This window comes from Embiotoca jacksoni, unplaced genomic scaffold (genome assembly GCF_022577435.1).
Source record: "Embiotoca jacksoni isolate LCO1_2020_lvr unplaced genomic scaffold, fEmbJac1.0.p SCAF_20, whole genome shotgun sequence".
In the NCBI taxonomy this organism is placed as follows: Eukaryota; Metazoa; Chordata; class Actinopteri; family Embiotocidae; genus Embiotoca; species Embiotoca jacksoni.
The window spans coordinates 6,198,104-6,214,677 of NW_027185341.1; the positions used below are offsets into that span (position 1 = coordinate 6,198,104).

Here is a 16,574-nt window from a genome sequence, read left to right on the forward strand (position 1 = left end):
AAATTGGGCAACATGTTGGATCCACAATTAGCAGAAAATGGGCAACCTAAACCCTTGGGGATTAAGAAAATGCCCAAAATCACAATACACTCAGTCATTTCTCATTGTAGGAAACAATTAATTTTTTTTGGACATGCTATAGGTTTCAAAGAAACACCTCAAATGATCAATAGCTAGAAACCCCACCACATATATCAGAAATAGGTTTTATTGAACAGCTGAAAGAATGTTAACACAAACACACACATACTCTACCACTTGTACAAAGCCAGCAAAACTAAATACAACACTGGTTGAAAAAAATCAAGTGTTGACAGTTTATTGAAAGTTTTAAGGCTCAGGTCTCATCCAACTCAGACAAATTAATTGTGTCTTGTGAGCTCTGAAGCCGACTGATCTGTCTCCTCAGCTGCATGATCTCTTCCTCCTGCTCTTCAACCTTTTTCTGCAAACCGTGGATCACCTGTAGGGCAAAAATATTTGTGAAACTGGTTGGTAGTTATTGTAAGAAACTTCAGTGCAAATGCAAGTACAATTCTGCCTTCCTAAAGCCAATAGAGATCACTTTCTGGTGACATACAGCAAAGTGACACCTACAGTAAAACACAAAATACAACCTATCTGTAATACTAAAAGTAGATTTGTGTATGGTCTTTTTAAATTTTAGATCAGTAATCCTGAATAATAAATTTTTACAGCACAAAAAGTCATGGAGGGTTATTATTTTTAGAGCTAAATGGAGCATATCCAGTCATTCCAAAATACCTTGTCTGTACTGCAGAAGAGTTCACTCTGCAGAAGCTGGCTGGCCGTGGGCCGAACACTGGGCTCTTTACTCGTCAGGTTCATTATGTACTTCGCCAGAACGGGCCATCTGTGGCGGAACGAGTCTGGGATCTTCCCTTCTCTCAGGTCCCCGAGGGTCCGGACGCGCTCCATCCCTGTCCCAAAGGGCTGGAACAGTTCGAGAGCCACAACTCCGAGGCTGTACATGTCTGACTGTAAGAGCAACAATAACACACATACAGATTATAATAATGTTCAGTACAGTTGTTTAGATATCGCAGAGGAGAATGATGCTAAAATTCTAACACTGACAAATGATTAAAAACGTATAAAAAAAAAAAGTATGAATTCCTAATAATTAAGTTATTGTACCCTTAATGTGTTTACCTTTGAATTATAATGGGAGCCTTTCAGTTGTTCTGGTGCAGCATACACAAATGTGCCAACACCGGAAGTATGGGTGGATTCTGCAAAATACACAAGAAATGTCACTTAAAAGCAAACGACTCCACCTATTGGTGATTCTGAGACACAGCACGTTAGACAAATATAACGAGCCAAGAGGTTCACATTTACCATGACCAGGAGAGGTGCTGCTTTTATGGCCTTCCACTATTATATCCCTGCAGGCCAGGCCAAAGTCCCCAATCCGAACGTGGCAGTCTTGACCTTGAAGGAAAATGTTCATTGGCTGTGGAAACACAAAGACATTACAATTAGTTCCATGTTTTACAGATTCTGTCATATGCAACATATTAAGGGCAGAACATCTGACATTACATTATAAATATTTTTTTCTTCTGTATCTCAAAGTTCAGATGGAAAGAAAGATACTACATGAGTGTTGTGCAGATGCTGGATGAAGCCACTTTAAAAAGGAGAAGTAATTCAGAAAGGTCTTTTCAGTACATCACATAAGATCAAACACTAAAACATAAGTGAACTACCCCAAAGGGTTTCATCAGTCCCCATATTTGGCCCCGCATGCAGCAAGCACCTATCAGCTGTGACAGGAAGGCACAGACGGAAGTCAATCTGCGATGTCTGATCATGGTGGAGGAGCACAAGGGACGTTTGAATAAGAGAAGTAACATCATTAAGTTTTACAACAATGAATTCTATGATGCCATTTTGGATGAAGACCTCGGACAGATTCAAAACATGACAAAGAAGTATGGGAGCAACTTTCTCTTTAAGATACAAGCCGGTGCATCTGGAGACTCTTGCTGGAAGGTAAATCAAACAATGCTCCTATATTTTCATATTACTGATTAAAATTAAAATTTAAGTTTTAAGAAAAAAAAAAAGTCACTTGGACAGCATCCCACATAATATCACCAAATCATACAAATTAGCATAATAGACAGCAATAACCACAAGATCAATGACGAGCAAACAACTGTCCAGTTGTTATACTCAAACATGGTCCTTCTGTCTATCAAAATAAAATAAAATAAAAATCAAGTACTTCTTGTAGTGGTAAACTACAATACAAAACTATAAATATCTGTGTTTTACAGTGTTCTAGTTTGTCTTGTCCTCTCTTGTCTTGCTTTAGGGCTTTGAAATCCTTCCCCTTCATCTGGCTGCCACTTACAGAAGAGTCCAGAGCATGCAAAGTCTGCTGTCAGCAGGGGCAGACACCGAAATGAGGTCTGGACAGACACATATACAGACATAAACACCCAGCATCCTGACCATCAATTTAGTGTAACGTGACCCTGTTCTATTTTTTATGGGGTGTAAGCGTAAGATAAAAAAAATAAATATATATATATATATTGTAAATGTTAAAATCAACAGGATTTCATAAAATAAATAAGATTAAACATAAGCTGAGAGTCTATTTTCATTTTTAGTGACTTGAAGACTTCCCGTTCAAAGTGAAAGCAAGTGCAACAACACACATATAAGTAGTTCCTTTTATCACTACTGAAACAGCTGTCAGTTCTCCATTAACAGTACTGTCTCTGTCTCTGTGTCTGTCTGTGTCACAGGGACCAGCTCGGTCGGACCCCTCTACACGTGGTGATAACCGGCTGGCCGAGCATCCCGACTACTTGTCCAAAGTCACTATCTAAATTCCAAACTGCAGTGGTCAGTGTGTGCCGGAAGGCGGAGGAGTGTTTACGGCTGCTCTGTGAGCACGGTGTTAACATCAATGCAGAGGTGAGGAGTTTGTCATACAGCAAATTAATATCCAGCTTCTTTTGTTTGTTTTTTTACAAAGCTCCTATCCGTGAAAATTCAACAGATATAAGGTGCGGCCAAGTTAAAAATGCAAGTAAGTTCAATTCCCAGGTGGACCACACGTACTAAAAATGCCTAAATATTTCAATCTGAAAAAAAGTATAACTTTTGAAACAAACATTCGTAGAGATTCTGTAAAATAAAATGTATCTTATTGCCCATTGCTCATACGCTGTGTGTTTTTTTTTTTTGTTTCCTCCGCAGGTGGAGGAAAAAAGTCACCAGACAGCTCTCCACATTTCAGTCCGCTACAGGGCTCTCTCTGCTGTCCAAATTCTGGCCAGCTACGATGCTGATGTGAATGCTATGGACAGCAGTGGGATGATGCCCCTGCACATGGCTGCTGGGATCCTCCACAACGATATTATAGCCAGTTTGATCAGGCACGGAGCAGATATTAACATGGTTTGTACTGCTGAAAATACTATATTCACTGTAATAATTCCTCTTTAAAGTTCTGTATTTCTATTGTTTGAACAATGAAGAAGCGTGAAAAAATAATGTATAACTCTTATCTCTGACTTGTGACCTTGATACATGTCAATCACGTAAATTTGTATTTTTACCTGCACACATCACAAACGATTTCAGGTTGTTCACATGCAAAAATTTGGATGAAATCTTGTAACAGTTGAAATTCATGAAGAAATCCCGGAGATTCCCTTATTTGTCCTTTAACTACCAGAGCTGTGACAAACATGACATTTTTACTGAGTATTAATTATGATACAAATAATTACAACTTACAATAAAATTGTTCTGCTTATTAAATGATATTATGATTGTATAAGCCTGATCATGTACCATGGAGGCACTGATTCTCAACTCATGTGCCATTAAATCACAGCAGAAGAAGAAAGCCCGACAAGATGATGTCAGTAAGAGGGCCAATCAAACCTCAAAAAGGGGAAACAATGTAGAATGGTGATGGCAATATGACGCTTCTGTTAGTTTTGCCAACTTTCTTTATACAGATAAATGGAAGCACTATTCACTATTATACAAAATGATTGCGGTAAGCTCAAATAGCCTTATCACTAAACGTAATCCTGTTGAAATACGTGAAATATTTTCTGCATGTGTCTCTCATTAAATGAATGTCATGTTTTTGCCAGGGGGTGCAGCACTCTGGGAACACTCCTCTGCACCTGGCTGCCGTGGCAACGGCTACAAAGACCACTAAAGCCACGGATGACGGCATCAGCTGCATCTCTGAGCTGCTTGAGCGAGGGGCCGACACCAACATAGTGAACAAGGCTGGGATGACACCTTTTCAGGAGGCGTGCAGCCTGGGCAACAAAGAGCTGGTGGACCTGCTGCTGAAGTACGGAGCCAACATCAACAAGCTGAGCAGAGCAGGGGAGAACTGTCTATTCCTGTTCCTGAACCACAGGTCTAATGTGAAGAACAGCTCTCTGCTGGTGAAACTCCTCAGCCTGACCTCACCGCTCACCGTCTACAACCAAAACGGCCACCTGCCCTTAACCTTGACCCTACCATGTTTCTATCAACAAAGAGACCAACTAATGAAACTCATTCAGCAGCCACGGAGACTTCAGGATATTTGTAAGAGTGACATCTATCTGAAACATGTTCGAGGCAAGAGAGAAGAGCTGAGAAAGGTCCTGCCCGAGAGGCTTTACGACTTTATCTTCAACCAGTGGGAGAACACACACAACATCTCCTTTGGGACAGATGGTGAACAGTAATTTGTAAATGATGTGTTGGACATCACTCCCAGTTGATACCTTGTTCCAACTATACTGCACATGACTGCAACAGTTTGCTTTAAACTGCAGAGACATCTTAAATTTAATAGCCTCAAATTTACAAACATAAACTGATGAAACAAAATCTATCAGCCTTACCTTGAGGTCTCTGTGCATGATTCCCCTGGAGTGAATGTAGTTCACCCCTTCAAGTATGTGTCTCAGCAGGCTAAGTGTAAGTTCACTATCCACACAGGCATAGGGACCTGAAAATACAAACATACAGTATATTTATTTTTCCAAAATCAGCATGAATGTAACTAAATGACATTTGTAAATGAAAAGAAACTGATGAGAAATCTGAAGTTGTGGGCTTTCAGTAAATGTAATCTGAACTGGAACAAAATTATGTTACATAATGTGTTAAACAATTACATTTTGAGGTTTGTGCTTCTTTGGGCTTCACGTTCCTCTCAGAGATCCAGTCCTTCAGTGAGCGCTCACACAGCTGCATCTGGATGTAGAGCATCAGGTGGAACTGAACCTGCAGATACAGAGGACCAGAAACGGAAAACTTTACATCCTCATAGAGAACAACTAGAATTACTGCATCGCGGTCGTCTGCCTCCACTAACCTGCCAAGTTGCAGTTTACATCTATGATTTGTGAAATGGATATAAAATTCAATTTGATGTGACTTTGTTAAGCTTTGTTGTTCTTGTTCTGATGTATGTCTGCTTTTTAAATGCGTAACTTCATTGAGAGAAACAAAACAGTCAAATTCCTTGTATGTGTTCGAATGCTTGGACAAAAGCTGATTCTGGTAGAACACAAAGTTGTAGCCATGACAGTAGATAATGTGGTAAAAATGAATGCTGCTGCAAAGGAGCTACAAATTCTAAAGCATGAAGGCTTCTCACACTTCAACCTGACAGCCCAGAAGATCTATACAGTCACCACAGTTTCAAGATGGACAACCAAGATTAGTCTCACCAATTCAGTCGTGCTGAATTATGGCCAGAAAAGTGTTCTGATGGCACAGAAAAGTTGCCCTTTGACCTGTTGAATATTAAATGTCATCACTTCATCATTTTATCCTGTTAGACATTTGAATGAAATGATATGAAAGTAAATTATTGACTGTTTTTGGTGAAGTCATGGTGAACTTTGACCCCCAAAATCTAATTAGGTCAGTCTTGACCTGTGTGAATGGTTGTGCAAAATTTGAAGAAATTCCCTCGAGGTGTTCCTGATATAATCTCATTCACGAGAAATGGACAAACGGACAACCTGAAAACATAATGACTCCATCAAAGTGAAAAATGTTACCTCCAATTAGTAGTAAAATGTGGCAATGTTTATCTTTATCTTTCCAGTAATTAGTCTGATCCCTGGAAGCCCCTTTCACCACCTACCTCTTTAGAAGGCTTTGTTGTGCATTTGTCATCCCACTGTTGACACTCCTTATCAATGCAGGCGTTGTTGTTCAGTTCGATGCTACTCCTGCTGCTCTCCTCCTCCAACAGTGCTGAACTGTCCCAAGTCACAGCAGGACATTTGGAGCTCAGCTTTGGACCCTCCCGGCCCAGGAACACACAGGGAACGTAGTTCTCTGGGAGGCGATGCATCGTCTTGGGACACACCACCTGACCCTCCTGGGCTGACACTAAGGCTTTGACAGGCTGGGTCTCTTTTGCAGGTACGTCGGCACACGAGGCAGCATCCATCGGTGCTTGACTGAGGCTTTGAAAAATTATAGAGGAGCTGAGGCTGCCGCTGTCAAGACTGTCATCAGAACTGCAAATGAGAGAGCCGAGATAGATTTAGCGTTGGACGAAGTAATGACGACTATTGTATGTACATGCCTTGATAAACACAGGAAATAAGGTTGGAGATATTTTTTTTATTTAACTACCAGTTAAAAATATTACTTGTCATGATTCTTAGATGTAATGTTGAACCCACTTTAACTGTTATTTCTGCATATACTAAGCAATTAACTTTAGTAGGCAATCACAAGATCAATAAAGTATTAATATGACATTTATCCATTCACATGTGCTATAAATTAAGTAGGTAATTTATTCAACTAGAAGGTAAAAATGTTAATCATCAACAAACCTAACAAATACCGGCACTCAAACTTACAATGAATTTCATTCCTGGTTAATTTTTTTTAATTATTTTCTTGAAAATAATTTAATCATTTGGTTTATTCAATGACAGAAAATGTCATCAGTGTCTCTAATCCTACCTGTCTTGTAGTCCATGAGACTCCAGTGCAGGAATGAGAGACTTGGGATCTGCAACAAAGCCAGTTTAAACACAAAGTTTGTCTCATGATCCTTCTCCAGTCCCCGTGAACAGTACCTTCATTCATTTCAGCCCAGTAAATGTGTCGCACGGCAGCAGTTAAATACTCACATGATGCAGGCTGAACATGTTCCATCCATGCTGTGTGGTAGCCCACAACATTTACATGCTGCAGGCTGGACAACACTTTGACTTCCCTGAGGACCTGGACCCAACAAAACAATCTGATTAGCCACAGTATGAGTCTGATCTCTCTGTATTTTATATGTATTATAAAATAGGATCTATTGATCACTCAAATGCTGATGGCTCACCTTCATACAGTCTTCCTTTGAGACTTTTTTGATGAGAATTTTCTTCATAGCATAAAACTGTCCATCTAGTTTGTTCAGAACCTATAAAATGATGTCAGAGATGATCAAGTCAATTCTGGTCTTTGGAGGAGTTAGTTAAATGATAGAGAAAAAACAAACAGAGTAAAAAAAATACCTTAAAAACATTCCCATACGAGCCTTTTCCAAGTCTACACATTTCTTCAAACTCACTGAGATAGCGGGAAGTCTGCGCTTGAAACAGTCCCTCTTTGGGTCTGTGGGAAGGCAAAAACAGTCTCCCTATATATTCTTTGGAGGTGACACAACATGAAAAACTACAATTAAAAAGTACACTACCTGAGAGCGGGAGAGTTAGTGTTTGTGCTGAGACGCTGCTGGCCCTGGAAACAAAGATAAAGATAATCACAGTGGGAACAACAATAAACACAGAATAAAAGGGTCAAATTGTGAAAGGTTTAGTTTATAACTAAATAATTTGTTAAAAAATGTTGGTATCCTTCAACCGACAATCCCAATATCAAACCTGACACCTGACACTGCTACAATAAGAACCTTGTATATGAATGTGCTAGTTATATGTCTAGTTACCTGTGGATAGAGGGAGGAGCTGACAGCGTTGAGCAGCTCAGTGAAGGCCCGGTTGTGCTGCAGTCTGACGGTGCTGAATTCATCACTTATGGCCAACGGTGAGAGAAGGTTCATGGCGGCTAAACGCTGACCGATCGCTATCAGGGGGGGGGGGGGGCAACAGAAGCATTTAATACTGAATTTAGGATGAATAGAAACATCAAAATGCTTCACCTAGCCTGACACAGACAGGAGCGCAATATTTACAGTTTGTTAACCAGCTTTTAACTGTCAGCACAACATCTCAGTAAGTACCTTTAAACAGCGTACACGAGCGTGCCGGATTGCTCTCATAGACGAAGCACAGGTGCTCGAGCAGGGACCCGAGGAGGAGGTGGTTGGGGATGGCTGAGGCAAACTCTTGGATGGACGGGTAATGCCGACCGGCCATCCACATCTCTTGTGTATTTTCTGAGTCTGAAGCTGAGCACACAAAAAAGAAAAACTTGTAAAATGAAAAAAAAAAAACAAGCAGCTGTGAATTATAATAAAAGACCTTACTTCCACTTAAAAAGGCTACAACTTAATATTGTTGCACAAAACAGAGTTCAGATTATATCTGACAATATCTTTTCATTACAAAAGTAAATGTTTCTTACCTTCTTCAATAACTTTTGCTATCATTTTTACAATGTTTTTTTCTCCGAGGTCCATCTTTCTGTATGAAATCACCCTTGCAATACTAAGTACTCGGAGCTATACTAATGATTATCCTGTTCAACGCCAAGGCAAAACATGCTCATCTTGTTTATACATAAGGAGGCGTGGACAGCAGTAGTGCTTATCTGCCATGTCCAGTGGACGCCGGCCCCCCTCCACCTACTGCACACATGACCACGATGGGAACAAGAATGTGAAGGAGACTGCTCATCTACTTTTCCTATTTCACTCTGCGAAGATGTGTGGAGGACAGCCATGTCTTGACTTGTTATGAAGCACACATCAATTGCTGAGGATTTAACGTCATATTACATCATAATAATGTTGTTTTTTTTTTTTTTTTAGTCTCCTACAATGTGATATTTAGGCTAAAATCCTGCCTGGGCCATATGAAAGAAATATTACATCAGACCTTCTTCAAATATCAACATTACCACAGTATCAGTTATTAGAGTTTATTTTGGGTGCACATAACTCAAACAGGGGTTTGCCATATCTTATCTTTCATGATGTTGTATACATTTGTATATTTATGTGATTTAAAAAAAAATTATATCGTGATAATGGGAATTTTCGAAGGGTAATGATGATGTAATGATGATGAAATTGTATGTTCTTGATTAATTATCAAAAATTAATAATCAAATACTTTGTCAGTACTTTGTCATTGTGTTAAGAATATCGTTGTCAACCTACCTTGAAATATTATATTATTTTAGGGCCAGCTCTCCCACCCTGAACAGACAGAAGCCCAAACATACAGGTGTATTTCAAATGGGAAGACTGATGCTGAAAACAAACTCTAATAACAAACTCATGAATACACTGTGCTTGAGTGTATTTATGAGTTTATTATTAGAGTTTATTTTCCACTTATCAAGATGAATAGAAGCAATTACAATTAATGTTGGAACAATGGAAACTTTCCATTGACTGTCAACTTAGTTTGTCTCCTGATGTGCCTCACAATAAAACAGTATGTTAGAAACTGGCAAGTAAAACAGTCTGATAACTGTCAACAATGTTGTTTAAATCCAGAGTAGTAATATCAGGTTGGGGAGAAGAGGGCTCACAGTCACGTTGTTGCTCACTTGGCCTCTAACTCCTTCAACTACGCCCCTGCCTGATTACGTTGGCAGAAAGCCTATCAACCCTTTCGGCGGCCAAACATCTGACATTTTATTCTAACAACAAGTCACACAATGTGGGAGAAACGACACCAATATTTACAAAGCAGGGACGTTATGTACAGCAGCGGTAAAGTACACAAAGAAAAGATGCTTACTGTCAAACTGGACGTCATCGTCCTCTTCGCTTGACAAATTTAACAGGTTAAAACTATTCTCAGCCGCCTGCCTCCTGATGGGTTTCATGTTCCGGCGGACCAAAAAGTTGCTGCTGCTGCCGGAACCTTCGTCCGGCCGCAGGGGTCCATGTTCGGATGTGGAGCTGTACATTCTCGTGTGAAAATAAATGCTGACTTTGGCTATTTTTTTTTTTTTTTTTTTTTTTTTTTAAACGGCTGCCCCGTATCTGCCGTGAGAGGCGTCACACTACTCGTCAAATCGCAGCTTATTAATATTCACATTGCGAGAAACTGTCAGAAATGAACGCTCCGTGGTGAGTCCCACACGGTCCGTAAAGTTAAGGGACGGCCATGATTCTACAGCAACATGTAGAGGGACCGTCTGACAATGTACGCACTTGGACTTGAAGATTAACTGGTAGAGAAAATGGTAATACATAAAAAACAGGGTGTAAAATCACCACTGACGAAGTGTTTTAATATAAATACAAAATGTACAGCATCAAAACGCTGAGAATAACCCTTCAGCAAAAAGTTATTTATTCGTTTGTTTACAAAGTGAGGTAGTTGCAAACGTGTCCTAACGCCCCAAAAGGTCGAAGAATCCAGTAAATCTGATGATGAAATTCTACAAAGTCTGAGGTAACATTTTTTAATACTTATTTACAGCGATATAATTTGTTTCATCACGCTCATATTTCGCTGTCTTGTTTGTGATCTTGAATTTTTGGCACTGTCACTCTTGTATATTTCTGCTTTTAATAGTAAGCTGCGCAATTTTTGCGCACGAGTGATGCTCGTGAAGTATGTGCGCTCTCGGCGCGGGACAGCTTCACTCTTGTGTTTACAACATGATGTCGTGAAACGGATGCGCTCCAATGTTGTCACAAAATTCAAAACTAGGTACACATGACAATGGCGACCAGTTAGCAGTTGTCTCCTTACACTGTTTCAGATAGAGTCGAATATCATCTCAAGACACAAGTGTCTTCACTCTGCGAAGATGTCTGATGCTTGGTAAGCTACGTTTTTGTTTTTACACCATGCAAATCTACAGTGTTGAACAGTTAATTACGTTTCGTTAGTATATATTAAAAAAATTAACCTGGACCCCACTTCACTGAAAAATCTGCAAATTCAATGCACAGTGAGTTCAGAAAGTATTCAGTCCCCTTAACGGTACCCAAACTCGGTCATGTAGATTTAATTTTAAATGCTAAAATTGCCAAAAAGTATTTGCTGCAATATGAACTTTGCAGAAGATAAAGTTACACATCAGTGTCACTGAGTATTAGTTTTTCTTTTGCTCAGCTCTGAACCTGCTGGAGCAATCAAGGCTATTGACAAACACTCAGTGCATCAGATCTGCTCTGGACAAGTGGTGCTGACTTTGGCCACCGCTGTCAAAGAGCTGGTGGAGAACAGCATTGATGCAGGAGCCACCAACATCGGTAAGCAAATATCATACTCAAAGCAGTTTTCCAGGGAGGGCTGCAGTGGCGTTTTAAAAAGCAGGACAGTTAGGTTTTCTTTCAGCTGATGGAGTTTTGTTAAAGTGACAGGATCCTTTGTTCTACACAGGCTAGTTCAATAGTAGAAATATCAATTGAGTTTACAATATAGACATAACATTTATGCATTTTTTTCAGCTTTTAAGAGGGAGCAGAAAAATGATATATCGATATCAATAAAGAATATCGGCCAATATATTGATATCAGAATTTGGTACTACCTGACATCAGTACTGATATCAGCCCCAGTATTGTCCTAGGAAAATGTATTGAGAATAGAGATGTGTTGGAAGAGAACGTGGAGGTGAGGCAGGACCATAGCTCTCAAGCATTCCTACCCAACAAGGTTTTTACAGGACTGTGACGGATCTGTCTGCACAATGTGATCAACTTGTATCACACTTTTTTTTCCTTTTTTTTTTGCATACTCCAGATGTCAAGCTGAAGGAGTGCGGAGTTGAACAAGTGGAAGTGTCAGACAATGGTAAAGGTGTTGAGGAGGACAACTTTGAAGGACTAAGTAAGTGTCAGCTTTGTATCTCCGCTCTGTTGGACGAGGCCTTTCTGATTGTTTTGGTTAATCTCCTCTTTGTGTTCCACAGCACTGAAGCATCACACATCAAAGCTACGAGATTTCTCAGACCTCATCCATGTGGAAACATTTGGCTTCAGAGGTGAAGCCCTCAGCTCTTTATGTGCTCTGAGGTAACGGACACGTTTATTCTGTACTTGAACCTAAATTATTTGTCACCTCATGAGCAAAAATGAGCTCTGTCTCCTTGTCGCAGTGACCTCAGTGTGCTTACCTGCCACGAGTCCAGCCAGGTGGGCACCAAGCTGGTGTTTGACCACAAAGGCCACCTAGTGCAGCGGTCACCTCATCCCCGGCAGCAAGGCACCACGATCAGCCTGCAGCAGCTCTTCTCCACCCTACCCGTTCGACACAAGGAGTTCCAGCGCAACATTAAGAAGGTCAAACATTCGAGGGTCTTACCAGGCAGATAGAAAAAAACACATCAACGTAAATGTGAAAATGTTAAAAAGATTCTGCAGCAAAATGCTTTTTTCTCAGAATATAACTTGCAATGCTTGTAGACATTTTCTAAAATGGCATTTAATCCTAAATATTTAATTGTTCTGTGTTTTCAGGAGTACGCCAAAATGATACATATCCTGCAGTCCTACTGCATTGTTTCTACAGGAGTGCGTATTACCTGCTCCAATCAAAATGGGCAGGGAAAGCGCAGCACTGTCCTCAGCACCAGTGGCAGCCAAAATATGAGAGACAACATCGGAGCCATATTTGGACCAAAACAGGTTGAAACATTGACTTCACATATTTCCTGATGAGGTGACAACCTTTTTTTTTTTTTTTAATTCTTGCTAAAACCCAGAAAAACAGTTTTAACGAGTTGAAGCCGGACATATGACTTGAGAGAGAGTTTGTGACATCACAAACCTACAGAAGTCCAAAAGCCGCATTCAAATGAGACAGCTGCTGAATACGGGCTGTTTGCGTTTCTCGAAGGACTGAGTTCTTTGACACTAGCACTGTATTTATTTAGCACCTCGACTGGCTTTATAATAAATAAAGAAATGAAAATGGAAATTTATACAATATGGGACCTTTTAGAAAATAATTAATTTTTTTCTTCCTTCATTTTATGTCGACTACGGTTCCTGCAGCCACAGAGTCTTCTACCTTTTCAACAAGTATCTCCTACAGAAAATATTATAGAAGAATATGGACTCAAAGAGGAAGAACTACCCAAACAGCTTTTTTCGTGAGTGCTAATGTCCCGTATGCCTTCTCTCTGAAGGGTTTCTGTTGTTGTGTTTTTTTGTTTAAACTGAAAAAACGATGTTCTTGGCAGCATCACAGGGTTTGTGTCTCGAGGTGACCATGGTGTCGGGAGAAGTGCCACAGACAGGCAGTTCTTTTTCATTAACAACCGGCCATGTGACCCCCTTAAGGTGATTTATATTTTGTGAGTTTGATTGGATCCGGAGATGTCAGGGTTTGTATTTTCCTCCTGACCTCTCGTTATTCCCACCATGCAGGTGACCAAACTTGTGAATGAAGTGTATCATATGTACAACAGACATCAGTATCCATTTGTTGCGTTGAACATAGCTGTCGCCTCAGGTGAGAAAGTGACCATTAATCAAACTGAAGTTATCCATTAAACACTGTTGGTTTTCTGTACTACTACTAAATGTTTTTGTGTTGTGTTTTCAGAGTGTGTGGATGTGAATGTGACGCCAGACAAACGACAGATTTTTCTTCAAGAGGAGAAACTCTTGCTGGCTATTTTAAAGACCTCTCTCATCACTATGTACGAGGCTGGAGTCAATAAGATCAGCCTGAACTATACACCAATACCCAGCACCAGTAAGAACACGTCTATACATTTAGCCTTTATATCAAAAGTTCAGATATCTGCACACTGATATTATATTTTTATAATATCACTGAGACTAGTTCTCTTAATACTTTTTCATTGCAGTGCTTTTATTTTGACTGTTTGTTTCTAGATGCAACCTCTAAACTGTGTCAACTCGCCCTGTCTAAAAAGAACGAGGCAGAACCTGGAGAGGACATCCGAACAGTGATTCCAAGCCCAAAGTCCTCCATGAACCTGGCCGGCCTAAAAGCTGCCTTTTCTAATCATTACAGCTCCAATTCTGGGAACAAGTCAAGTGCGGAAAAAGCCTCCACCAGCGGCCCAATGCAGAAAACGCTCCAGTCTTTTTTTAAGGATTCTGTAACACCTTCTGCTGTCAACCAAAGTGTAAAATCTCCTGTGAAACCTACAAGAGAGGCAGCTAAATGCTCCCCAGTGGGGAAGTCGGTGCTAGATGGGTTTAGGTATGGCAGAACGCCGTGCTGTGATACAGACTCTGAAAAAGACAGCATGACTGTGTCCAGTTGTGACTCTACGATGGCAGCACCTGATATTCATTGTTCTGATCTGGAGTTCAGCTCTCCTAAACCGATGATTGACAGCGACAGTGTAAAAAACGAAACATTGAAAGAAACATTGGACAGTAGTCACACTGTTCCTGAAGACCTGAAGTTACAGACTGAAGCGTGCACTTCTACTGAGGACTCTACTATGAGTCCAGAGTCTAAGAGAGCCAGAAAAGAGAATCCACATTTCCCCACAGAGCAAAAGTCCAGCACTGTTTTGAATGGTTGTGAGGACTCTTCTTCGGTGGTGGACGCCCCAGTCTGCCTACAGAGGAGGACGGTGCCTCTACACTTCTCTTTACAAGAGCTGGCAGGGAAGATGAGGAGGTTACAGGACCAGCAGAAACAGATGAACGAAGTGAAGCTACGCTACCGTCGCTTCAGGGCCAAGATCAACCCCGGAGAAAACCAAAGTGCAGAAGAAGAGCTCAAGAAAGAGATCAGGTAGGATTTGACTTCTAATTATGGCTGACTCAACTTTCTAGTATTTAAGTGTAGGTTCAAGAATTATCTCTCTTTCATCTCTACAGTAAAGAAATGTTTAAGGAAATGGAGATCATCGGTCAGTTTAATCTGGGCTTCATTATCACCAAACTCAACTCGGACATCTTCATGATCGACCAGCATGCCACCGATGAGAAGTACAACTTTGAGATGCTCCAGCAGCACAATGTGCTCCAAGGACAGAAACTTATTGTGTAAGAATCTAAATCTGCAGATAAAACTCTGTGTTAGAGTATTTATTGGCCTTTTGTATTCTTCAGTGATCTGTTTGTATTCTTCCCTTTATGTTTGCAGCCCACAGAAACTTCACCTCACCGCGGTCAGTGAGAACGTACTCATGGAGAACATTGAGATTTTCAGGAAGAATGGTTTTGAATTCCTGGTTGATGAGGATGGTAGGACCATTTAACTATGAAATACAAGTGATTAAACATGAGTTGATTGTTGATTTTATCTCCAGTCCAAAAAAAGTAGCTTCCCATATTGATGATTACAAATACTAAACTGACTTGTTGTTTGTTACTGCAGCTCAGGTCATGGAGAGAGTGAAGCTGGTGTCGTTGCCCACCAGTAAAAACTGGACATTCGGCCCAGCGGACATTGAAGAGCTGATTTTCATGTTGAGTGACAGCCCAGGCGTCATGTGCCGACCGTCCAGAGTCAGACAGATGTTTGCCTCCAGATCTTGTCGGAAATCTGTGAGTTCATATCGGTATAAGATCATTTTCAAGACACTCAAACCAAGTTTTCACTTTCAGTAAGTGGAGAGTCAGCAGTTATTGTTTTTTTCCCACCTTGGCCATTAGTGGTCATGGAAACAATGTTTTTATGTTTAGAGGGTGAAATAAATCACTTACGTTTTACATTACTGCAGACTGTTTTACAAAGCATTTTTTTTCCTTTTACAGTGTTTGTCTTCCTTTTATCACGTACATAGATTTTTGTCATTGATTTTCTTTCATGATAAAAAATAAATAAAAAATTCCAAATTAATTTGAATAATGATGATTTTGACAGTAATGGAAGGGTTTTGTGATTTGTAGCTATCTAAAATGTAAAAGCCTGGTATATATATATATATGTATATATATATATATATATATACCAGGTTTACTATAGTCAAATTCTATAACATTGTCATGCCTTTTGGAAAATTGCTTCTTTATCCATTTTCTATTGTTTTTGCTTGTTTCTACCTTCAGGTGATGATTGGCACCGCTCTGAGTGTCAGTGAGATGAAGAAACTGGTGGTTCACATGGGGGAGATTGAGCATCCGTGGAACTGTCCTCACGGCAGGCCAACCATGAGACACCTCGCCAACCTGGACATCATCTCACAAGACTGACCTGTAACGAAAGCGTCTGTCTGGCAGTCTGGCTTCATATAACTGGAAAATGCCTTCAGCCCAGTTTATGAATGTCAACCATCAGTCTTGCTGATGTGGTGGTACGCAAACCACTCATACTGTATATCTGTACAGTTAAATCTTTGCTATTGACTGTTTTGATGTGTATTCAGATTTTTTTTATTTTTATTTTGTAGTACAATTCATATTTTGTTAACATCCAGTTGTTTTCGAAATAAAAAAGGATATTCTCTCA

The 16,574-nt window shown here is 40.1% G+C and overlaps 3 protein-coding genes across 5 annotated transcripts; 2 read left to right on the top strand and 1 right to left on the bottom strand.

Annotated features, from left to right (window-relative positions):
- Positions 1–192: 192 nt before the first annotated feature.
- On the bottom strand, positions 193–10,353 carry eif2ak1 (eukaryotic translation initiation factor 2-alpha kinase 1). 2 transcript variants are annotated; one of them, XM_069155948.1, is made up of 15 exons: positions 9,966–10,353; positions 8,276–8,443; positions 7,982–8,118; positions 7,730–7,773; positions 7,548–7,647; positions 7,373–7,453; positions 7,170–7,263; positions 7,000–7,048; positions 6,161–6,542; positions 5,181–5,289; positions 4,905–5,011; positions 1,363–1,477; positions 1,174–1,253; positions 766–999; positions 193–463 (listed from the first exon to the last, which is right to left on the bottom strand). In XM_069155948.1, exons 1-15 carry the CDS (start codon positions 10,135–10,137, stop codon positions 338–340), a joined length of 1,998 nt encoding a protein of 665 aa, XP_069012049.1. In that variant the 5' UTR covers positions 10,138–10,353; the 3' UTR covers positions 193–337. The 2 variants fall into 2 exon arrangements, with proteins under 2 accessions (XP_069012049.1, XP_069012050.1); XM_069155949.1 differs by lacking the exon at positions 9,966–10,353 and adding an exon at positions 8,620–8,895.
- Positions 1,643–4,936, top strand: LOC138202165 (ankyrin repeat domain-containing protein 61-like). Its single transcript, XM_069155950.1, has 5 exons — positions 1,643–2,019; positions 2,345–2,439; positions 2,784–2,955; positions 3,241–3,441; positions 4,152–4,936. The coding sequence occupies exons 1-5, from the start codon at positions 1,771–1,773 to the stop codon at positions 4,743–4,745; spliced, it is 1,311 nt and encodes a 436-aa protein (XP_069012051.1). The 5' UTR covers positions 1,643–1,770; the 3' UTR covers positions 4,746–4,936.
- A 238-nt stretch (positions 10,354–10,591) lies between the features above and the next one.
- On the top strand, positions 10,592–16,565 carry pms2 (PMS1 homolog 2, mismatch repair system component). 2 transcript variants are annotated; one of them, XM_069155952.1, is made up of 16 exons: positions 10,592–10,628; positions 10,942–11,003; positions 11,298–11,437; positions 11,931–12,017; positions 12,100–12,202; positions 12,286–12,469; positions 12,647–12,814; positions 13,184–13,281; positions 13,372–13,471; positions 13,559–13,643; positions 13,737–13,889; positions 14,033–14,912; positions 14,999–15,166; positions 15,267–15,367; positions 15,501–15,670; positions 16,175–16,565. In XM_069155952.1, the coding sequence occupies exons 2-16, from the start codon at positions 10,990–10,992 to the stop codon at positions 16,316–16,318; spliced, it is 2,595 nt and encodes an 864-aa protein (XP_069012053.1). In that variant the 5' UTR covers positions 10,592–10,628; positions 10,942–10,989; the 3' UTR covers positions 16,319–16,565. The 2 variants fall into 2 exon arrangements, with proteins under 2 accessions (XP_069012053.1, XP_069012052.1); XM_069155951.1 differs by lacking the exon at positions 10,592–10,628 and having other exon boundaries at positions 10,851–11,003.
- Positions 16,566–16,574: the final 9 nt, after the last annotated feature.